Source organism: Periplaneta americana, chromosome 9 (genome assembly GCF_040183065.1).
Source record: "Periplaneta americana isolate PAMFEO1 chromosome 9, P.americana_PAMFEO1_priV1, whole genome shotgun sequence".
Lineage (NCBI taxonomy): Eukaryota > Metazoa > Arthropoda > Insecta > Blattodea > Blattidae > Periplaneta > Periplaneta americana.
Window position 1 is genome coordinate 137,137,247 of NC_091125.1, and position 23,037 is coordinate 137,160,283.

General features: G+C 35.4%; 1 protein-coding gene across 2 annotated transcripts in view; it reads right to left on the reverse strand.

Annotated features, from left to right (window-relative positions):
• LOC138706544 (polyhomeotic-like protein 1) overlaps positions 1-23,037 on the reverse strand; it is a 366,549-nt gene that overhangs the window by 53,425 nt on the left and 290,087 nt on the right. The window contains exons 7-12 of one of the 2 annotated variants that reach the window (XM_069835972.1): positions 21,953-22,040; positions 15,688-15,833; positions 8,129-8,296; positions 6,155-6,389; positions 2,494-2,741; positions 1,027-1,160 (exon numbers count right to left, since the gene is read on the reverse strand). In XM_069835972.1, the coding sequence (XP_069692073.1) occupies positions 1,027-1,160; positions 2,494-2,741; positions 6,155-6,389; positions 8,129-8,296; positions 15,688-15,833; positions 21,953-22,040 (1,019 nt within the window). The remainder of the gene's footprint in view (positions 1-1,026; positions 1,161-2,493; positions 2,742-6,154; positions 6,390-8,128; positions 8,297-15,687; positions 15,834-21,952; positions 22,041-23,037) is intronic. The other variant, XM_069835973.1, reaches the window with a different exon arrangement.

The following is a 23,037-nucleotide window of genomic DNA, read 5'->3' on the forward strand; positions in this document are numbered from 1 at the left end:
CCATTTTCCTTGTACCTGTTGTACAGTAGTTTCTCACAATCTGGAGAATTTTTCTTTGATTCGTCAAATACGTTTTATTCATCGACTCTTTAATTTGTTTGTGTATGCCCCCCCTCTTTCTTGCAATATTTGTCTCCAAATTTCATTTTCTTCGTGCTTTAGGCACTGTATAAATCGCCAAATGGATGGATGATGTACAGCCAACGCTCTTCCTCTTGCCTTAACACGGTTCAAGATGCACTTTACTTCTATACCTGCTACATCAACACTATGTAAATGCCTATCTATGCCATCCCGCAAAACCCGAATGTTATCCAGGTTGCTGTTAGTTATCATTGCAGCATTACAAATTTTCTTTCCCTGGATCGCCAATATATTTTTGTCCTCTCTCTATTAAAGTCATGATGTTGGTACAGGTAGCCACGAAAAGAAAGAAGTGGCTTACCCTTCTGTGATGGCACTAACTGAGGATTTCGTTCCATCTTCAAAAATTTCAGTTCTGGTTAGTTCTGTACTTGAAAATTTTTTACATAGATTACTATAACTACCTTGAACAATGGATATAGTGTACATTATAGAGTTATGGACATTATGACTCTGGACATCAGAGTGAAGTGGACATTATAGAACTATGGGCATTTTGACTCTGGACGATTTAACATGGACATTATTCCATGGGCATTTTGACGTATGGACATTATAATCCTGGACTTTATGTCTGGTAACCAACAATGGTAGTGATTAAAGTGAGAGTGGTGGCAATTAAAGCAGTGGTGATAGTGATGAAGTAACAATGACGTGATTCTGATGACAATGACATTGATGGTGGACAGACCTAGAAACAAAATTCAGGTAGGCCAAAATTTGATCAAAAAGAGTTAATGAATCGATGTCAAGTGCCTGACCTGGAAAATAACCGCAATAACATCTGTTGAAAGATGAATCAATGTCAAGTGCTGGCACAGAAAAATAACGACAATGACATCTGTTGAAAGCAGTAATAGCAAAATTCCAAAAATCACTTACTTTGTGCCACCCATCTGCTGATTTTGTGATGCAGGACTGATTGCCTGGGGTTTCGTTTGGTTGGCAGCATCAGCTTTTTGTGTAGTGCCTCCTGGTGCGGGAGAGGTGCGACTTACAGCAGGTTTTGTTCGAACCTAGAAACGAAGCAAGACAAAGTTTTTTCAATAAACATATCAACAGCATAAGTTTCCTTCCTAAACTCTGTAATTTCAGTGTTCTGATAGTCCCAATATACAGCACACAGATCAAATTCAATACATATGGAAGGGATTTGCATATTGGCTAAATAATCACTAACGCTTACAAATTTATTATGAAGTCCACTAAAACCTGAAAGTACCTCAAAATGGAAGACATCATAAAATTTCACTGACACCTTAAAACATACAGAAAATAGTTTCGTATTGTCAAAACTATGGCCTTACATAGGGGAGAGTCGGGTAGTATCGGACATCGGATAGTATCGGATAGTGCGTTTCTTATATCTACCACCATATGGTAGCACCTGAATGACATGGTTACGTTTCTCTTTGCGACATCACAGAAATGTAACCATGTCAATCAGGTTCTATCATCGTGTGGTAGATGAAAGAAACTCACTGTCCGATATTACCCGATGTCCGATACTACCCGACTCTCCCCTAAGTCAAGAACAATTTACTTTCTCTTATTTCAGAGTATCATACCACAAAATACTTCCTGTACAGTGTTGTTTAGTCAACTGTGCGAAGACAGGTTTGAACCTCCATAAGCGACTCCAATAAGGCCTCACTCATGAGACAACTAAGCCAGGAGAGGGGCGCGCGACACATAAACACAAAAAGCACGCACACACACGCACATCCCCTCCCCCCCGCACAGAGGTTCTGGTTGATATGTATATCTATTATCAGGCACTTGATGATATGTTTCAGAAGAAGAATAATTGTTTGTATGCATCTGAAGTCTGATTAGTGTAATATGTAGCTAACTGATGTATGCAATGGAGGGGGGGGGGGGGGGAAAGGAACTGGCCAGCGTGGCCCATTATCGCCTGGCCTAGTTGCCTCATAAGTGGTGCCTTGTTGGTATCACTTGTGAGGTTCGGACAGTTGACTAAACAAAAACAAAAAACTGAATGTTAGTAGCAAATAGGTGACAATTTTCAAGAATATTGACAATAAAAAATCAGATTTTATATATGGATGTATGAAATGAAAAATCTGTTTACTAAAAACTAATTTCAAATATTAATTTATATTTCGTTCACTGATTTAAGTTATTTACATAGGCTACTAAATAATGTTAATATATTTGTGTCACTTATTCCATTCTGCAATATTTGGCTATGCTCATTACCATGACATATTGTAATTCAATGAGGAAAAAAATTTTATTATGGAATAAAATTTGCAAACCAAACGTTTACATGTTTTATAGTAACAATGGAAATTCTCAACAGATTCCCTTATATTCTTTGCTGTGTACCTTGGTTTGTGCCTTCTGTGTTTGTACTTGGGTCGACGTGGCATTCATCTGTGTTGAGCCACCTGTCTGAGTGGACACGGAGCTGGCAGGGCGGATATTTGGTGAACCCACCACAGAGGGCAGGATGTTAGACTGCGCCCTGGGAACAGCTGTCTTTGGCTGGATGTTGGTCAACATATCCATAGTCTGCCTAGGCTTCCCTGTCATTTGCTGCACACTGGGCATTGCTGCTGGAGTTGCTATTGTGGCTGAAAGCATACAATCTCTTCTGAAAACAATATTTCTTTCCACATTACAATAATTTTACATATTTTCACACTATCCTTATTATAATTCCGTATTTTCCTCGTTAACGACTGGCAAAGTCTTTCTTGTTGTACATTTAGTGGTAACAATGTTTTAAGCTAGATGCTCACTTATCAGAAAAAATTTGTTTGCCACATTCGGATTTTTTTTTTTCCGTTGTTGGTAACTCTATAGCATCTATTAGATGCTTTATGGTTGTGCTAACAGATGGAGTTACTTGTCAACAATGTGACGCTGAAACGTGTGTTCAGGTTACTGCCCAGCGACAGTCCTGATGTATTTTTATATTTGTGATGATTGGTTAATTAATATTAACCTCGCACACTCACACTCACATTCATACAAATTTCCAGACTCTAGACACCCAGGGAATTCCTCTTCTTCAAGAAAAATTCACCGAGAGACGAGCCTGGGAATCGAACCCGGGACCTTCTGATCTGGAAGCCAGCATGCTGACCAACAGACCATGAAGCAGTCAAATTCGGATTTTTATTCTTATTTTAAATGGAGCATCGCCCACTTGGCCGTATCATCTCTGTCTGCATGACCGGATTCCATTCAGAATTCTGACCAGAGAATTCTAAATGGATTTCCGTATGGGTCAAGATCTAAATAAGAAAGATCATGGCAAATATATCGATTGCAAGGCCTCCAATCGCGGTAATATTGAAGGTAATTATAATGAAATGGATGACGCGAAGCTTACCTTATTAAGTCCAACAGTATGAAAAGCTTTATAATTTATGAAATTATAATTATAGCAATGTAATATGGAGAAAGAACATACGGAATGAGATTGGCAAAATACTAAATTAACCAGATATGTCCTTCATAGTTAGTTACAGAGCTGCTCATTTTATTTCTAGGCTCAGTTCAGAACGCTACAATGAAATAATGTGCTCCAGCAGTAAATTACCACACTATTTGATGATTCATTCGGAAATGCGGACAAGTCAGCAATACTATAACAAAAATCTGAACGCAACAAACGAATTTTTCCGGTAAGTGAGCACCTACCTTTAGTCTGGCTGCTCCAATCATATTTTTACTTCCACGAATAGCAATAGAAGATTTCGTTGTGAGAGCTACTCGTCATCTCCATAAGTGGAGAAAGTCCCAGAGTTGCAATACAGTATATACTTTCAGTATCCAGCCTAATGTAATGGAAAGTACAACATCAGGACTGAAATAAGAGGTAGCAACCTAGCTTTCTGCGAATTCGAATGGGCCTACATTTGTTATTGTTAGTATTTTGCTTTCATATGCCAGTGGCTAATGAGGAAAACGCGGCAGTAATACATACTCATTAGCTGTTAATTTCAGTGTCAAAATTGATACATAAATGTAGCGTCCCATCAATACACGAGATTGGTTTAATGAATTTTACAGCATTTATTCAGCTTCCTACATAAAATATAATGAACTTTATATTTCTATTAAATCAGCATTTCCCATACGGGAAGTCATGTTATCATATGGAGGTTGCGAAATAAAATAACAATGTGTACAAAATGAATAAAAAACACTTCCTGAGAAAAATTAACACACATTTTGCAGGGGAGGTTGCTCGTCTGAAAGTTTGAGAAACACTGCAATTAAATTAAATCAATGTGATAGTGTTAAGAAGTGATATTTCTTGCCAACACATTTTTTTTCAAGTTATAACATAAAATATATGAATATGTAGATTGGTTGTTGCTATGTTAACTGATTTGATCATCATAGTTTCAATAACTGTCATAGTTTTTGTTGCCCAACTCCATGCCTGCCCAAGGGCAGGTCTTTCACTGTAAACCCAGCATTCTCCAATCTTTCCTATTTTCTGCCTTCCTCTTGTCTCCACATAATAATTCATAGCCTGTATCTTAATGTAGTCTATCACCTAATATTGTCTTCTGCCCCAAACTCTTCTCCTGTTCACCATTCCTTCCACTGCATCCTTCAGTTGGCAGTTTCTTCTCAGCCAGTGACTCAACCAATTTCTTTGTCTCTTCCTGATCAGTTTCAGAATCATTCTTTCTTCACCCACTCTTTCCAACACAGCTTCATTTCTTATTTTATCTGTCCATTTCACATGCTCCATTCTTCTCCATATCCACATTTCAAATGCTTCTAGTCGCTTCTCTTCACTTTGCTGAAATGTCCGTGTTTCTCCCCCATACAATATCACACTCCAACAAAGCACTTCACTAGTCTCTTCCTTAGTTATTTTTCCAGAGGTCCACAGAAGCTTCCTTTGTCATTGCTATTCTCCTTTTGACTTCCGGCAGCAACTTATGTTACTAATTATAGTAGGCATTACAACTAAAGCATTTGAAACTGTCCACTTGCTCTAGTATTTGCAAGTTTAGCTTCTTCATTTTTCTTCCAACAAACTTTGTGTTCGTCTTGTTTGCATTTATTTTCATCCCATACTGCTCACAGGTGTCATTTAACCCCAGTAGCAAATCCCTTAGTATTGTCTCTTCTTCTGCTAACAATGCCATGTCATCAGTAAATCTTATGCACAATTCTTCTTCCTCCTACTATCACCCGTCCCCATGTTCTGAAAACAGTTCCTCACTAAATTCTCCAAGTATATAGTTATATATAATAAAAGTAATATAATGCAATTATATGAACACTTTTTAATGATTGAATAAAATTAATAAAATCGGTTAAAAACCATACATGTTTCGGAGGAATGCTCCTCCATCTTCAGGGTTAGTACCACGACGCTGGTACAGATGTTCGACCGTGTAACGTAGCTTCGGAGGAGCATTCCTCCGAAACATGTATGGTTTTTAACTGATTTTATTAATTTTATTCAATCATTAAAAAGTGTTCATATAACTGTATTATATTACTTTTATTATATATAACTATCTTACTCATGAACACTGCTGCATCTGACCTAACTTATGTAATTTCTCCAAGTATATTTTGAATAGGGTAAGTGATAAAGGCATCCTTGTCACACTTCTCTCCCTATTTCACTTTCTTCAGACATTTCTTCTTATATCCTGACTTTCTAACCCATTGTTTCATATAAAGATTACAAAACAGCCTCTCTTTCCAATCCACGTCTATTTTCTTCAGAATCTCCATAAGTTTCTTCCAATCCATTCTGTCAAATGCCTTTTCTAAGTCTACAAATACTTATACACTTCTTTATTCTTCTCGAGGTATCTTTCACCAGTTGTTTGTAGTAGTCCAATTGCATCCCTCGTACCTTTTCCCTTTTCATGTTCAATATAAAACTGGAAAGAGATTCTTATTGAATTTAACTTTTGAGTGCACACAAAGTAGACATGCTACATCGTTTATATCCAAACTGCATGTGAAAGAAGCTCTAGTGTATTTACATAATACGTACGATTATGTGACTGGATCTGTGGTGGTGGACTTTGGATGAACATGCCTGTACCATCCTGCTGCCCTCGAATGAAGATCTGGTTGGGTGTGAGCAGTGCCGCAGGGGACTGTATTCCTCCTGGGGCAGTTGTAGCCCACGTGATGCCCTGGGGGAGGGATGCGCCAGCAAACTGCCAGGGTGCAAACTGCATTGGCTGCGAGTTCGGCTGTACAGTACGACCACCACATGTCGTGTACTACAAAACAAAATGTTCAGTGTAATCAAAGCTATAACATTTATATTTTCCTCTTACCTGATATTACAATTTCGTCTTCTTATCTTTGAAGAGGACTGAATAATTAACTTACTAGAAAACACACAATACAAATTACAGTAACAAAAAAACCTCAACCACAAGGCTTTCATCATGCTAACACAAACAACATATATGAACGCACACCACTACAAATGAAAATCAAAAGAGTGGAAAGATTAACACAATTTTAGTAAAAATGTACTCACTTCTCCAAAACAGCTAAAAGTAAACCATGAACATATAACATACGGAGTGGATTAAATTTTGATAATTTTGTGGAAATAAATACATGGTTAAGAACGAGAGACCAGAATCCTTTACCAGTGCCAAAACTTCATGTGATGGGAAATAGGCACATAGTAACCATGAAGGATTATGGGGAAAAAATGCGTTCTTTAAAATGAATTACAAAATAGGTGTATACACAGCCATTTAGCCTAGGTATGGTGTATAATATGATCTCAAAATTGTACACGTAATGCAATAATGTTACTCTGAAATTTGCTATTTTAAAGAGTTACACAACAAAATATTAATCTGAATTGTAGTATTTCATTAAACTGTTATCGACGGCAAGAATACTACAATTTATTTTGTTTATATCCATGATTGTTTGGCCAAACACCTGCATAGAATTGGAATATATCAGTCACCTAACTGCCCATTGTGCAACTCAAACCAAGAAATGGATTCGGAACACCTCAAAATCTGTGCTTCAGTGGCTGGTCATGATAATATCTTTGAAAAATATTGGAGTGCAAGAGGTCAAATGACTTTATTGTCAAACGCCTGGCATTAGAAAACAACAAAAACATTTTGTTTATATTTTTTCATTGTCGTATCTTGCTTCTAATCCTTTTTCCTGACGACAGGCTTGCCACATAGAACAACACAGAACAACTACAAAGAAAAAAACTATTTCTTAACCATGCATGAAACAGGGCATCACTCTGCCATTCATCATTATATTGAATACTGCATTTGCAGATTAATAATTGCCGAAATTTTGAGAAATTTCTAACTGCTGTGGATATAGCAAAATGGTGCCGCGAGTGGAGAGGAACATGCTAGTCTGTGATTTTAACATGGGAGGAAGACTGCGTCAGCTCATTTATTCCATTCGTCTTCCTTGGATCTTATATTAATGAGGTTCCTAACAGAATAGCTAGGATTTCAATCGATCAACAGTTTTAAAATAAATGTTTTAAGAAAACAGAGAATATTTTAGTTGGAAGAACTTTCCTCAAATCACAAGATCTCGCAACACTGCATTGAGCTCTATTTACTACAAAACCAAATGCATTTACACCAGGCCTACATTTTCATACTCTCAATGTAAAACTACTCGTCAATTTCATATACTATGTTCTACACACCAGGCGCAACTAGTCGAATTGAATGGCTGTAAAGTTACACAGTTGCAGACTGTTGTAAAATGACGCGATGAGAAGAATAGAACAATTGTGGCAAACAGCGTAATTGGAAAAACTCTATATCTCAGTGCTGTTTATGCCTCAAAACGAAAAGTATAGGCAGGGGTATCAACTCTGGTCCTTTTGCCAAGAGCTTGTTTCCAAAACATGATTTAGTATTGACAAATGTGACAATGAGCCGGTTGTGAGAAGGCTGATACTTGCCTGTTATGTTGGGTCCGAGGTATATGTAAATGCTACTCTAACCTGTATGGGTCCGAGGAACTGAGCCTGGCTGGTCCCCAGCATAGCTGTAGTAGGAGTCTGGAGCTGCTGGGGCTGTGATACCACGTACCCCGAGTTGGGCCCACTTGACTGCTGCCCACTGCCCTTCAGCACCCCGCCGTTCCCTCCCACAGACTTGGAGCCCAGCACCTGTGTCCCACCCCAGCCAAGCCGGCTACGATTACTACACAGGCTACCTTGTTAGAATGCCTCATAACGTCTCTCACACCGAAATTTCTAATGTGAATAACGTTAAAATAAAGGTTACTTATAGCAGATTTTATTTTTAAAAAATCTGTGTTTCTCAGACTTCTTTTTCAGCAGAACCCAAAATAATTTTCAAGCATAAATGTAGATTAATCATATTTTTTTGAACTAGTAATGAAGCATCGAGGTCAAATGGAGATTTCACTTATAAAGTTAGTTAATTTCCAGTGACAACAAATAACACAGAAACAAACTATAGTAGTACATTATGCAACGAGCCTATAATGGTAGTAATTAAGACGCGAGTATGTTTGTTTATGAAACAAGCGCAAGCAAGTTTCATAATTTTCATACGAGCGTCTTAATTACCATTATAGGCAAGTTTCATACGACTTTTTATGCTCGACCATATTTTTAACTTGAAATTATTCATAAGTATTCATGTTATGGTTATGTAAGTGAGGAGAAGAACTGGCCTTCTAAATTGTGAGATGTGCGCAGACGCGAGAGTATTGATTTTTTTCCGAGGAACGAATGTCATTGACCTTGATATAATCTAGAGAATAACATGAGCATTAGTCTTGATATAACCTGGAAATTGATTTAGAATTGAAAAACGAGATGACAAATTGAATTTATTTGAGTATTATTTACAATTTAACGCTAATTATTATAGTAACAGAACATAATCTTCTGCGACAGTATTGGATTTCCAGCCTCCGTGACTTTTTGCTAATTGTCTTTCGATTGCATATCCGAGAATAATCGATACTTGCGCTTTTATAATGGTACAATGGTGATTTCTCATTGGCTGAACAACTGAACTATAATGAATAGGTGTACTTTAATGAGGTGCATTAAAGGGTTGCTACCAGGTGTATAATTACTACACTTCGCCATGGTCGAGCATAAAATAATTTAACTTATCGAAATATAGTGTCACTACTAAAGTTCTATTTCGATTTGTCATTTTCTTTAATATTACCATTTTATTTGAATGTCATGAAGTCCGTAAGTTTCTTGAAGATTAATGTAAGAGGGTACTTCAACATTCGAAGACGTCTGGGAAACACTTAACATAAATTAAGCTAAGAAACAGAAGGAGAAGGATGGCAAAGCTCATCTTGTGTGTCTATTCTCAAGGCATGTGTAAGTAAAACAAAAATGAAAATGAATAAAATAAGACAATTTTAGTACATACAAGTATGATGCATTATCGAAGAAAGAAGAGAACTAGACTGTGAAAAATGGCTAGTGTTAAACAGTGTTTCTGAAGGTAATCAGACAGTATTAAAAGTACAAAATTTTAAAATTCTTAAAACTGGTTAAAATTCATTTCTGGTAACTTTACATGTTTTGGAACCTACAGTTCCATCTTCAGTAGCGACATATTTCAGGCCATCCAATGATTGCTCAGCATGATGCATGATTATGTGCACTAACACAGCTGGTCTTACATATGTGCTACTGAAGATGGGACTGTAGATCCCGAAACATGTAAAGTTACCACAAGTGAATTTTAACCAGCTTTAAGCATTTTAATGTTTCTGGAATTTTTTAATCCATACAGAATTTAGTTTTTCTACCTCTGCTAGTAGGTCTAACATGGTTTTTATAAAAAAAAATGCCATTAAGTTAATGGTAGCATGCAATTTAATAGAGGACAAAAATGAAAATTTCTGTTTTCCTTTTTTTAATTCAGGAGAATATTACATGCTAGTCACTAGTGAATTTGTCACTTTTGATTAACAACTCAAAGTGAAATGAGAAGAATAAGCAGAAAGATTTACTGCAAATATGTTATAGTCTGCATGAAATTAATCATGTACAGTCTTAGAAAAAAGTTTTTTTCGCACAGATACTTTATAAGTCCCAGAAAGGAGGCAGTGGCATGATCAGACATGCAACGAAACAAAACTAATTTTATTACCGCAACTAGTACTTCTCTTGTGAACCAGATCATGCACACTGCCTCTTTTCTGGGACTTAGAGTAGCTGAGCGACAAAACTTTTTTCTAAGACTATACATATGTTATAGATATGTAACCAGGACTATGCTAATCTCATTCAATATCACAGAAATTAATAAATAATTAGAAAAAAATGGACAACCTCCTTCGGACGCTCAAATTGACAAATTTGGATAGAAAGAGAGAGATTGTGGGAGAAAGGAAGATTTTTTAAAAATTAACAGAAAGTTCATTATGGTCTGTTCTTACTTTATAAGGCAGTCTAACAAAATGCTTTTAAAAAAAAAAGTCTGACACACAAATAATTTAAAGACAATGACGATAAAATTTAAAAAAAAAAAAAAAAAAAATGGAAACTGATATTACCCTGTCAAGATAGTGTATTAATAACATCTAACCTTCTAAGTCAAGTAAAGATTGAGTCAAACCAAATTTACTGACGTTCTTACTGAGCCACAAGATTGCTTTTTGGTGTGCAACATGTTGTGTTTCCCTTGCTAATTATCAACACTATAAGTTGGCAACACAATTCTATTGGCACTTTGCACTGTCAGTCTCCATTAGTGAGCTGTCTAATTAAACTCTACTGTGTAAGACGTATTTTCAACCACAAAAATGTGTTTTCCTAGTTGAACGTATCTACTGAAGATTTTTTATAAATTGTGTTTACACTTCTGACAAAATATTTTCTTATTGAGAATGGAATTGATTTCTTGTCACTTAGGGTCGAATTCATAGTCGTCACTTATAAAACGAGGAAACACTTAAGTAATGAGCGTTTCCTTAGTACTTATTTCAGATCGTATTGCAGAGACGCTACTCTTTCATAAGCCCTGAGCATTCCCTTGACATCGAAAGAAATATGGTAACATGGCTAGACGTGAACGCTTTCCTACATTCAATTGTTTTCCAGTGCCTTCAAATTGTTAAATCGGCATTATTGTCATACACAAATACAGAAGTAAATATTATAGACCTAAAAATTATACAAGATGTCCAGAAAGCATTTTACAGAAAATACAGAAGAGATATAAGATAACTAGTTATGAAATATGGATATATCGTCGAAAGTAAAAAAAAAAAATTGATAATTGTTCTCTCCAAAAGAAGAAATTGACATGGAACAAAATTGCAGTTGAGTTTAATGCAAACTCCGGAAATATTCCTGTAAGTAAATCATTTTAATTTATTTTTCAGTTATTTTTATGCTAAACAAAGTGGAAGTGATATAATTAAGCAAATTTTAACAGCTTATTCCTTGGGTGGAATACAAACAAAAATGCAAATAACACTTTGTTGGGACGTGAATACTTTTCGAAAAAAAAAAAAAATGCCATTTAAATCTACCTGAAATGCTGCTGCATCATAAAATCTCAAAGCAACCAGTACTTTCAGCAGTGGTGAAATCGGTAAGCCTCATGGTTATATTGTGAATTTAAATGAGACACTCCAGAATATTTACAACATTGTTCTTGTCGAAACGGTATCTCCTCTTAAATTGTTGATCATTATACATCTCTAAATGGTTTTCCATATCTCTATATATCTTTTGCTTGCCGAAACTCATTTTCATTTTAATTACAGAACTCAATAAGTTAAATTAAATCATAATAATCATCTATTGTATACCGAATCAGCTGATTACAATGCATATGAGGAAACACTTGAGTAAGCTAACAAGCTACCTTATTTTAATAAGTGTTCACTTCAGTGGGATTTATGAATTGGAAATTATTATAAGCAACTGCTTAAGTGTTTCCTTACGATAAGTGTTGACTATGAATTCGGCCCTTATTTAATAATTTAACAACACACTGTTTCGGAGGTTGTGCAAACTCTTGAAAAGACCACCTTTGCTTAAACAGTGTAGGAAACACAAATCATGCTTCTTCTTCAGCAGATACGATTCAACAAAGAAAATGAATTGTTGTGGTATTGTCTGTCTGTCTGTCTATGGTTGAAACTACTCTTTCTCAATACAGTTCAGACAAAAGACTGAGACTGGCAATGAAAAGTGCTAGCAGATTATTGTGTCAGATTAGTGTAAACAATTAACAAGGAAAACCCATGTATTCTGTCCTGCCATAGGCTTAGAGAAAACAACTGGGGAAAAAAGGAAATGTGTTGCCAATCAAAAAGCAACCTAGTGGCTTGGCAAGAAAATCAGTAACTTCAGTTTGACTCTCTCTGTATCGTGAACAATACTAACTGAAAAATGGAGGACTATCTTACCATACCAGAAAGGAATATTTTCACTACATAAACCATATTAAAAGCAAGGTGCGAAAACATACAAGTAGCATGCTAGTTAGCAAATATGAAGAAAAGTCGCTTTAGATATAAATGAAGAAGTTAATAGGAACAGGATATAAAACATTTAGTAAATTCCTATGTAAGATAAAATGAGGGGGCTACATTTTTCAATTATCTTGTCTCAAAACAAATCTTTAGTACCCAATGGAAATTAAATGTTGAGGACTGACTCTGTACCTACCTAATTAGTAGCATATAGCAGTTATTATTAAGGTTAGTTTTGTATAAAATCAATCTGAGGAGTGTGAAAATGCTCATTACAAAAGCAACTTCCAATTTTTAACTACATTAAACACAGTACACAACAGTTAAATTCACATGCAACATCATCAATAATGTATAGAAGCATATTTGTAACTACAGGAAAAAATAGGCCTAATGTGCTTCAAACCTCGTAACTGTTTCATAGAATATGACCAATTGGTTTCTAAATGCCTTCATAAAATAAATGGTAAACTAAAATCTTCATGGACTCTGATTTCTGAGGTTGAGACGCCTGTTAGGCAGAATTTATTATCTCCGATATATGAAGATGATGGCTGAGAGTGTCTAATTTTGAAGTAGGCCTACATGAGAGCCCTCTCAAGGACAGGGGTTTTTTATGTATCATAAATCAATGACAAAGAAACTCGAGCTTTACTAGCTTTCTGAAGGAAGATATGTCCAGTTTTGGTCATCTTTAAAAATCAATTACCCTACATTTCAGTTTTGTACCTAAAATCTAATGGCCATCACAGTTCCTAATCACTTGATCACAATATCAATAAAATACTAGCATTATTAATGTTTGTATGGCCTCTGGACTAAAGTTTCTGTTCTGTTTCTTTAATAATACAGCTTTAGGGACTATTTATTAGTCTTCTGATCCACAGTGTTCTGTTGGGGCTGCCACCATAAGGCTTGAATACCTGTCTCTTTTTCTGCAGGATCAACATTTTCACGACTGGTATTATGGGAAAACGTATGTACTATATCATGAATATGCGATTTACAATTGTCTATAACTAAAACAATAATTTTTTAAAACATATGTGCTATATCATGAATTTGCGATTTACAATTGTCTATAACTAAAACAATAATTTTTTTAAATGTATGTACTATACCATGAATTTGCGATTTACAATTGTCTATAACTAAAACAATAATTTTTTTAAATGTATGTACTATATCATGAATTTGCGATTTACAATTGTCTATAACTATAACTATAACTCAATATATCAGTCTTGCAATTAAATTTTTATTTTCTGCAAATCAACATCACATATTTCTGCAAATTTAATTCTCCATTCATGCAATAATATCAGTATGCCTATATTACTGATCAACTGAAACAAAATTCGATGATGTTTGTAGTTCGACAGAAGCCAGTATTAAGGATTATATTATATGTATATTGTATATCATAATGGAACTCGGACTCATTTCGCCACCATTAATTTACATAACATCATCATCCATACCATAGCCCGAGTTAAGTTTACGGTGCGGCATGCTGTACTTGTACAAGAGTGCGGTCAATCGGCTACCCAATCATTCGCAGAATTAGAGTGGAAAGTACAATAAGCCTCAGGCTGCAGTGCAAGCCTTCGGGTCCCTTCTCCTTACAAGAAAAAAAAAATTGCCTATGCTCACACTATAAGAATCTGATGTAATATTTCGAAATTTCTCCCTTCTAAGGAGAGTAAAAATTGAAGTAAAATATTTGACTAGGCAGGAGAAATTCCTAACCAAAGCAATCAGTTTTAAGACGTCCAGAAGGCTTTGTATTTTAATATTTTATCCAGAATCTCTGATTCAATGTTGAATAATTTTGTAGTCATATTTATTGTTTTGAAACAGTTAAAGATCTATTTTTAGTGTATCTATTATTGTAAAAACTTTAATTCTGTTTATTCTAGTTCCAACTAGCAAAAATTAGAAGTCCCTACTATTAATGTCTAAAACTAGTGTTCCAGGAGCTAGAAAATATGTAGTTATCTGATAAAACAAACTAATGTAAAATTTATTTAAATCTTAGTTCTTAATAACTTAACCTAAAATAGATTGAACACTTTATTTTTCCTAATACTGTTTACTAAAATGAGAAAAAGAAATTCAACTGAATTTAATAGATTTATGCCGACCAGAAAATTTATAATAATACTGTAAACTTAGTTAGGTTAGATTAGCTAGCACAGGTTACAAAAAATACAGTAGAGTTGAATTCTACATTCGTAACTTCAAGTTCTTACTAGGGAATACTTATTCTGGACAACAGTAATAGAAACTTTTAGGTTTTACTACATAAACAACCAATAAGTAAGAACATGGAATACTTAATGATGCTCACAGAAACATTTATAAGTAAACACACATGCACATTCAAGAAAGAAATAAATATAACCTGATTTCTGGCACTGACATCCTTGTAGTTTTGTCATCAGTTAATGGTAAATCAGACTTATTCTGAATTTTAAGACTAAATATTAACAACAATCTGACAAATTATCAAAAGATTTCATTTGCAGATTAATAATTGCCGAAATTTTGAGAAATTTCTAATTAACATTATCATAATAATAATAATTATTATTATTATTATTTAGTTGTCAGCAAACAGCTGAATACATTAAGAAGATTGATAATTATTATTAAAAACTAAATAAAAATATGAAACTCTGAAGGTACCGGCATTATTTATGTACACTACTATATTATTGTCCCAATACTGAAATTTCATTTTCAAACTAGAACTAGCCTATCTTCCTATCAATAAATGTACATCTTGCAATGTTCCTAAAGAATAATATTTCATTTATTGAAAAGTTTTTAATACCTAGCCCACATTTTAGGCTTCTTACGACCTACTAGACAAATGCACAACGGGTCCTTCAGTAATGTTGGTTAATATGATAATGTAAACTTAATCTTTAATAAATCAATTTTTTTTTGTTATGGTTTTGAATTATCAGATCATTGTACACAATTATAAGAAAGACATAATGCAGGAGCACACAACTACAGACAGCTCCTGCAGCATGTCATGCTGCAAGAGTGGGTACATACCTTCTGCATGTCTGTGGGTTTGGCGGCCCCTGTACTGGCTGAATGCGCAGGCAGAATGTTGGGCTGGTTGCTTATAACGCCCAACTGACTGATCACCAGAGTCTGGTTCGTTGTGGTTGGAATAGTTGCATATCCGGGGAAGGAAGCTGAAAAATACAAAACAAACAAATTCAGTTTCATATACATTGTAGAGATGCAAATTATTCAAGATTAGCTTCTGTCTTTATAAGGCCAGACTTCTTGGAAGATCCTGATAGTTATAACATAACAGAAATTAAAAAAATCTTGTCATGCTTAAAAGAAATTGGATATTGGGAGATTATGTCCTATAATATCATGCAAGATACTGTCTGCTAACAATCACATTATTTTTGGATACCACGTTTATAGAGGATGATTCACAAAGATTGCGCCATACTCTAGGATCTGATTCCTGACATCATTGTAAAGAAAAAAGTGAAAAAATATATATAAGGTAGGTGTCCCTGATATGGCCATGCTAAGGTTTGAGAATTTTTCTAGCCGCCATTTTGAAAAAAATGTAAACCACTTTTTTCTTACTCGTTCTCAGCCTAATGGACTTTTTTAAAACAATTTCCTTTCCCCATAAAAATAGCTTTAATTGTCCAAAAAGTTCCAAATTCCAAAAGTCTACTGAGTGCCCATATCAGGAACATGTGCACATGATATGGCCACCCTTGTTCCATGTTCTACAAATCGTGATTTTTTTCAGTTTCATAGTGCAGTTGTGCTAAAATTAAATAATTTTGATGTAAAATGAATAAATATGACAATACTCTTTCTTATAATTCAAAAGTGTAGTCAAAACAGGTTTTTCCATAAAAAATTAAGTTGTTTTTCTTATAATACAATACTTTTCCGTAATCCCAGCTATAAGGCATGTAAATTTGTCAGGTGAAAAAATGAAAGTGAAATGAACTTGATAAGGCCATATCAGGAGCAGGTAAGCTTTCACGAAAATCGTTTGATTATGAACAACTTGTAAAAGATACGCAATCAACGACAACACCAATCAACAGAACATTAAAAACTGAATGGAGTACGATGGTTTTCATGAAAGAAGTATTTGAAAAACATGCATAAAACAAAGGAGACTTACCAGAGAAAAATAAGAAGAGATCACATTAAAACCGCAAAACAGACAACTGACGCCATATTGCTCAACCTGACTGGATGGAAAACGATCAAGTGACATACCAGGATGTCCTTTCACTGGATGCTGCTGCAATTTAGCGGATTTTTTGGTTAACTAACTCACAATAGTGGGGTGGCCATATCAGGAACATGGCCATAACAGGAGCACCCACCTTATATACATATGTGTCTGATTTTGAATAGTTTTGGATAAAATCGCGGCTCATTTTTTCTGTAACACCCATTCTTGTTAACTTCTCTCTCTCTCTGGATGTCTGGAGCTGTATGTATTACAGTACAGCTAATAGCAGAGACACAAAGTCTCATGACATCAGAGTCAGGGTTAGAGATAATGCAACACCGGTACAATGTATCTATCTAACATCTGAACAATGGAAGTTAGGGAATGTGGCGCACATAGTTCACACTCAGGCCACTTCATGTATTGCTGCAGAAGATGCGGATCTTTGAAAACTGGTTTAATACAGATTTTTCAGATGAGTAATAATGCGAATGTTCTTTAATGAATTTATAATACACTCAGTACCATTCTTGTAAATAATTTAAATGCTTAAACCTTCATAATTTCCACGTTTATGTTTAACATTTAGGCAGATATAACTCAATTTAAAAAATATGACATATGTTTATATAGATAAGAAGTCAAGATTCTGTAAGAAGTGAGAGGGAAGAAGTAACACTAGCGTCACCAAATAGAGATGCGTCAGTGGGAAGAAGTAAGGGGCAGAAAAATTGTAACTTAAGAGATTGATGTGTGAGTGACAAAACATAGGAAAGTGTTAAAGTGAAAATGGTGACGGTGACTGAAAAGACTGTAAGACAAGGGACTAATAGTGAAAAAGAATGAAAAAGATACGAGTAATTGCAAGGGAGTGATTATAAGTAAGTAGTGATCCAACTATAATAAAGAGAGTGGAAGTGAAAATATAATGAAAATGTAGAAACTACTTTGTCGGAAAATATACAGATTAGATTAGTTGGAATAAGTGATCAGCAAGTGTTAGTGATTCAAGTGAATGAATAGGGTGACAATTATGGAAGAATTCAACTTAATGTTAGCAATACTTACTTACTTACTTACTTATTGGCTGTTAAGGAACCCGGAGGTTCACTGCCGCCCTCACATAAGCCCGCCATTGATCCCTATCCTGAGCAAGATTAATCCAGTCTCTATCATCATATCCCACCTCCCTCAAATCCATTTTAATATTATCTTCCCATCTACGTCTCGACCTCCCTAAAGGTCTTTTTCCCTCCAGCCTCCCAACTAACACTCTATATGCATTTCTGGATTTGCCCATACGTGCTACATGCCCTGCCCATCTCAAGCGTCTGGATTTAATGTTCCTAATTATATCAGGTGAAGAATACAATGTGTGCAGCTCTGTGTTGTGTAACTTTCTCCATTCTCTTGTAACTTCATTCCTCTTAGCCCCAAATATTTTCCTAAGAACCTTATTCTCAAATACCCTTAATCTCTGTTCCTCTCTCAAAGTTTTATAAATTCTAACTTTCAGATTTTTTGACAGCAGACTAGATGACAAAAGCTTCTCAACCGAATAATAACACGCATTTCCCATATTTATTCTGCGTTTAATTTCCTCCCTAGTGTCATTTATATTTGTTACTGTTGCTCCAAGATATTTGAATTTTTCCACCTCTTCGAAGGATAAATCTCCAATTTTTATATTTCCATTTCGTACAATATTCTGGTCACGAGACATAATCATATACTTAGTCTTTTCGGGATTTACTTCCAACCCTATCGCTTTACTTGCTTCAAGTAGAATTTCCATGTTTTCCCTAATCGTTTGTGGATTTTCTCCTAACATATTCACGTCATCCACATAGACAAGAAGCTGATGTAACCCATTCAATTCCAAACCCTCAGTGTTATCCTGAACTTTCCTAATGGCATATTCTAGAGCAAAGTTAAAAAGTAGGGGTGACAATGCATCTCCCTGCTTCAGCCCGCAGTGAATTGGAAAAGCATCAGATAGAAACTGGCCTATACGGACTCTGCTGTAAGTTTCACTAAGACACATTTTAATTAATCGAACTAGTTTCTTGGGAATACCAAATTCAATAAGAATATCATATAAAACTTCTCTCTTAACCGAGTCATACGCCTTTTTGAAATCTATGAATAACTGATGCACTGTACCCTTATACTCCCATTTTTTCTCCAATATCTGTCGAATACAAAAAATCAGATCAATAGTCGATCTATTACGCCTAAAACCACACTGATGATCCCCAATAATTTCATCTACATATGGAGTTAATCTTCTCAAAAGGATATTCGACAAAATTTTATACGATGTCAACAAAAGTGATATTCCTCGAAAGTTACTACAGTTAGTCTTGTCCCCCTTCTTAAAAGTAGGTACGATTATGGACTCCTTCCATTGTTCTGGTACAATTTCCTTTTCCCAAATTGCAAGTACAAGTTTATAAATTTCGCTAGATAATGCCCTTCCACCCTCTTGTATTAATTCAGCTGGAATGTTAGCAATGCTGGAAACAATTAATATGGAATAGAGAGAAGTGAGTGTTTAGTGAAATGAGATTAGTAAGAATAAGATGGATAAATGAGAAAGGGAGGAAGTAAGTAAAAGAATAAGAAAGGTGAAATGAGGGTGAGAGAAGTGGTAGAAAAGTAAGCAGAGTCGTTTATATGTAATAAAAAAAAAGCGTAAGCAGAATATGTAACAAGGAAGTGATGGAACTGTATACAGGAATGTGAAGGGCCATCACGACCTACGTAAGCTGATGGAATAAATATATCATATCATATGTTTACATCAACTTTTTTCATCACAGTGATGTCAGAAATCAGATCCTAGAGTATGGCACAATCTCCGTGAGTCACCCTGTATAATCCTACACATCTTTCCATTAAAAAATGTAATTCTTGAGTTTGCAACCCCTGATTATGGAGCCAAATCAGTCATTCATTATATTTATTGTTTACTTCAACATTAACATTAAAATAAACATTGCTTACAGCCTACTGTATGTATGGAAATGTACTTGAACAATCTTCACAAAATATTTGTTACTTATAGGTGACACTCGTACTCACTCACTCGTATCTTTCACGTTTTCCGTAACAATTCATTCCCTTTATCATGTTGCGAATTATAGTACAGTTCATAGTTTATTTTCTTGAACTATTATTTAAAGAAACACAAAGAGGCTAATATTAAACGCAAGATATTTGTTTTAAATACATACAGTAGCGTGCAAATTAATCCGAACACGACATTTTTTACATTTTCTGTCATTGTTGGCCTCACAGCTGCTCATACCGCTTTAATTGACATCTGTAGTACGTGTAATTCCATTGTTGAAGGTCTGTCATTATTATTTTTTTATAATATGTGACATTTTGCCTGTCGTTTTGTACTTATAAGCATTTCAGTTGTGCTCAAGACTTAATACTGCAATCCTGTGTACATTCTGTCGTCTTCACAAATGGATACAACTCCACGAAAACTGTCTAAAATTATAACATTAGCAGAGCATTCTTCTATGACACAGAGGCAAATTGCTGCAGAATGTCACATTGGTTTGGCTACTTTTAATTCGATCATAAAACGATACAGGGAGACTGGATCCATCACACCCCAGAAAAAAGGAAACTGTGGCCAGAAAAGGAAGACTTCACCTGCAGATGATCGTTTAATTGTCAGGAAAAGTAAATTAAATCCTAGACTAACTGCTGTCGACTTAACCCGCGAGTTAATGGCTACCACTGGGGCGAATATTCACGTCACAACAGTGCAGCGTAGGCTTTTGGAAAATGGACGAAGGGCTCGTAAGCCTATTAAGAAGCAACTGCTAACCCCTGTTATGTGCAAAAAACGCTTAATGTGGGCAAAATTACATCAACACTGAACAGTGAATGACTGGAAGAATGTACTTTTTTCCGATAATTCTCATTTCGAGGTCCACGGCCACAGTGTTTCTTACGTACAGAAAGGATCCGAAAAAGTAACAGCAGCTCATTTCCAACAAGCACCCAAATACCCCCCTAAAGTAATGTTTTGGGGTTGTTTTACACATGAAGGGCCCAGAGCATTAATACCTATCAAGGGAATGATGAATTCTGACAAATATATTCACTTATTGGAAACCAGAATCGTACCCCAGCTGCAAAAATCATTTCCGGATGGCAGAGGTGTGTTCCAACAAGACCTGGCACCATGCCATACGTCTCGAAAAACTACATAATTCTTCAACAAGAAGAATAATCAGGTACTCCCCTGGCCAGGCAACTCACCCGACATCAACCCCATTGAGAACTTGTGGTCAATTTGCAAAAGAAGAATGCAAAAAATGGATTGTTCTACAAAGGAGAAGATGATTTCTGCCCTCATTGGTGTATGGTTTCGCGATGAAGAAATGAAGAATATTTGTGGGAAATTAATGGAATCCATGCCAAATCGTCTCAGAGCTGTTATTAGGAACAAGGGAGGCCACATAGATTACTGAGGTATGTCTTAGATCCTTTTTTTATCCCGTTTGAGTGTTTTTGCATAAGTAATTACGTTGTTTGGATTAATTTGCATGCTACTGTACATAATGTAATTAATTTTACACAAATTTACATAAAACATCAGTACATCACTCATTTCTAATAACGATCTTTTTCTATTTGTGAAAGTTCGCTCACACATAACATAGAGAGTTTTTGCAAACTCTTGGTCTGCTAAATGGTTAACGCTATGTTCACATCAATAGTGATGTATATGGTGACATACGTTCACGTACATAAAACTTCGGAAAGTATCTTAAGGGATCGGTGCAAGTATTCCTTTAACTTTAACATAAAAGCTCTATTATATTACATTTCTTGCTCTAAATGTGTTTGTTCAGAATAGACATTTACACCTTCAAAATTTGGTAATCAGCATACATACCTGTTTGACTTATCATTCACATTTTGTTTCTTACAAAAATACTAAAGAAACTCTACGTCAGTAGGATTTTGCATGTTTTTGCATATTTCGTGTTTTCATAATGCATATTTCAGACTTTGTCTGTGCATATAAATTCTGGCGCTAGCCATGTCATTCATACTCACCAGCTTGTCCTTGGAGCACTGATTTCTGGGTGGTGATCATTTGTGGTGGCAGTTGACTGGGTTGGAAAGGTTTCCCGGCTGTAATCACCTACAAGTAACATACGTGCACACATTACATAGCTGTTTGAAAGCAATGACATCACCTCCATTATGCCTGCATCAGCGTTGTTTGGTTAGTCGCAGATAAACTTAAGAGAAGAAGTATTCAAGACATCGAAGAATCTTTTCTATGTTGAGGCTGCCAACTCGTAATCCACAAACCTCTTCATTAAAAAGATAAAACTGTTAAACAAGAAACATAAATACGAAAACATCGATGTTCTCTCATGTGCAAGCATTTGTAAGGTCTCATGTCCTAAACAGTCAGATTCCATTAAAAAATAAACTGTCATTACAGACAACGTTTATTACTGAAAACTTTATACTGCATAATTCGTGAAGTTATACCAGCTTACTTTGAGATCATTTTGACGAAAAGAGTTCATATGAATGAGGATCCAATTCTTAACAGTTACGCATTTTGAGTATCACACTGGATGAATATAAGTCCATTGGGTCACAAGTGACCCCTGGTAATCCTGCAAGAGAATATTTACAGCAGTTATATAATATTAATTGTCAATATTACAGATATTATTCTGTAGGACAAATTAATAAATAAATCTATAATATTCTCATAGCTGCAGTGCATATATTTGTACAGATTACTGTGCACGTAACTGCGGAATCCCGGCCAAATAAGTCACTCAACTGAGTGCGCTCCTAGTATAATGGCAGTTGACATTGGTCATAAACGTCAACATATATGCCTAACTTGGAGTCAGGCCATAAAGGGAAACTTTGAAGGAGGAAGATTCGATCTGGTGCTGTGGATTGAATTCGGTGTAGCTCAGTGGTCAGAGCGCTTGGTACGTAGAACCAAGGACCCGGGTTCGATCCCCAGCGCCGGAACGAATTTTTCTCCTCAAATATTGTCAATATTACAGATATTATTCTGTAGGACAAATTAATAAATAAATCTATAAAAACCTCTATATCTAGATTGGAACTCATGTATTTTCATTTGACATTCCATAACTATTCCT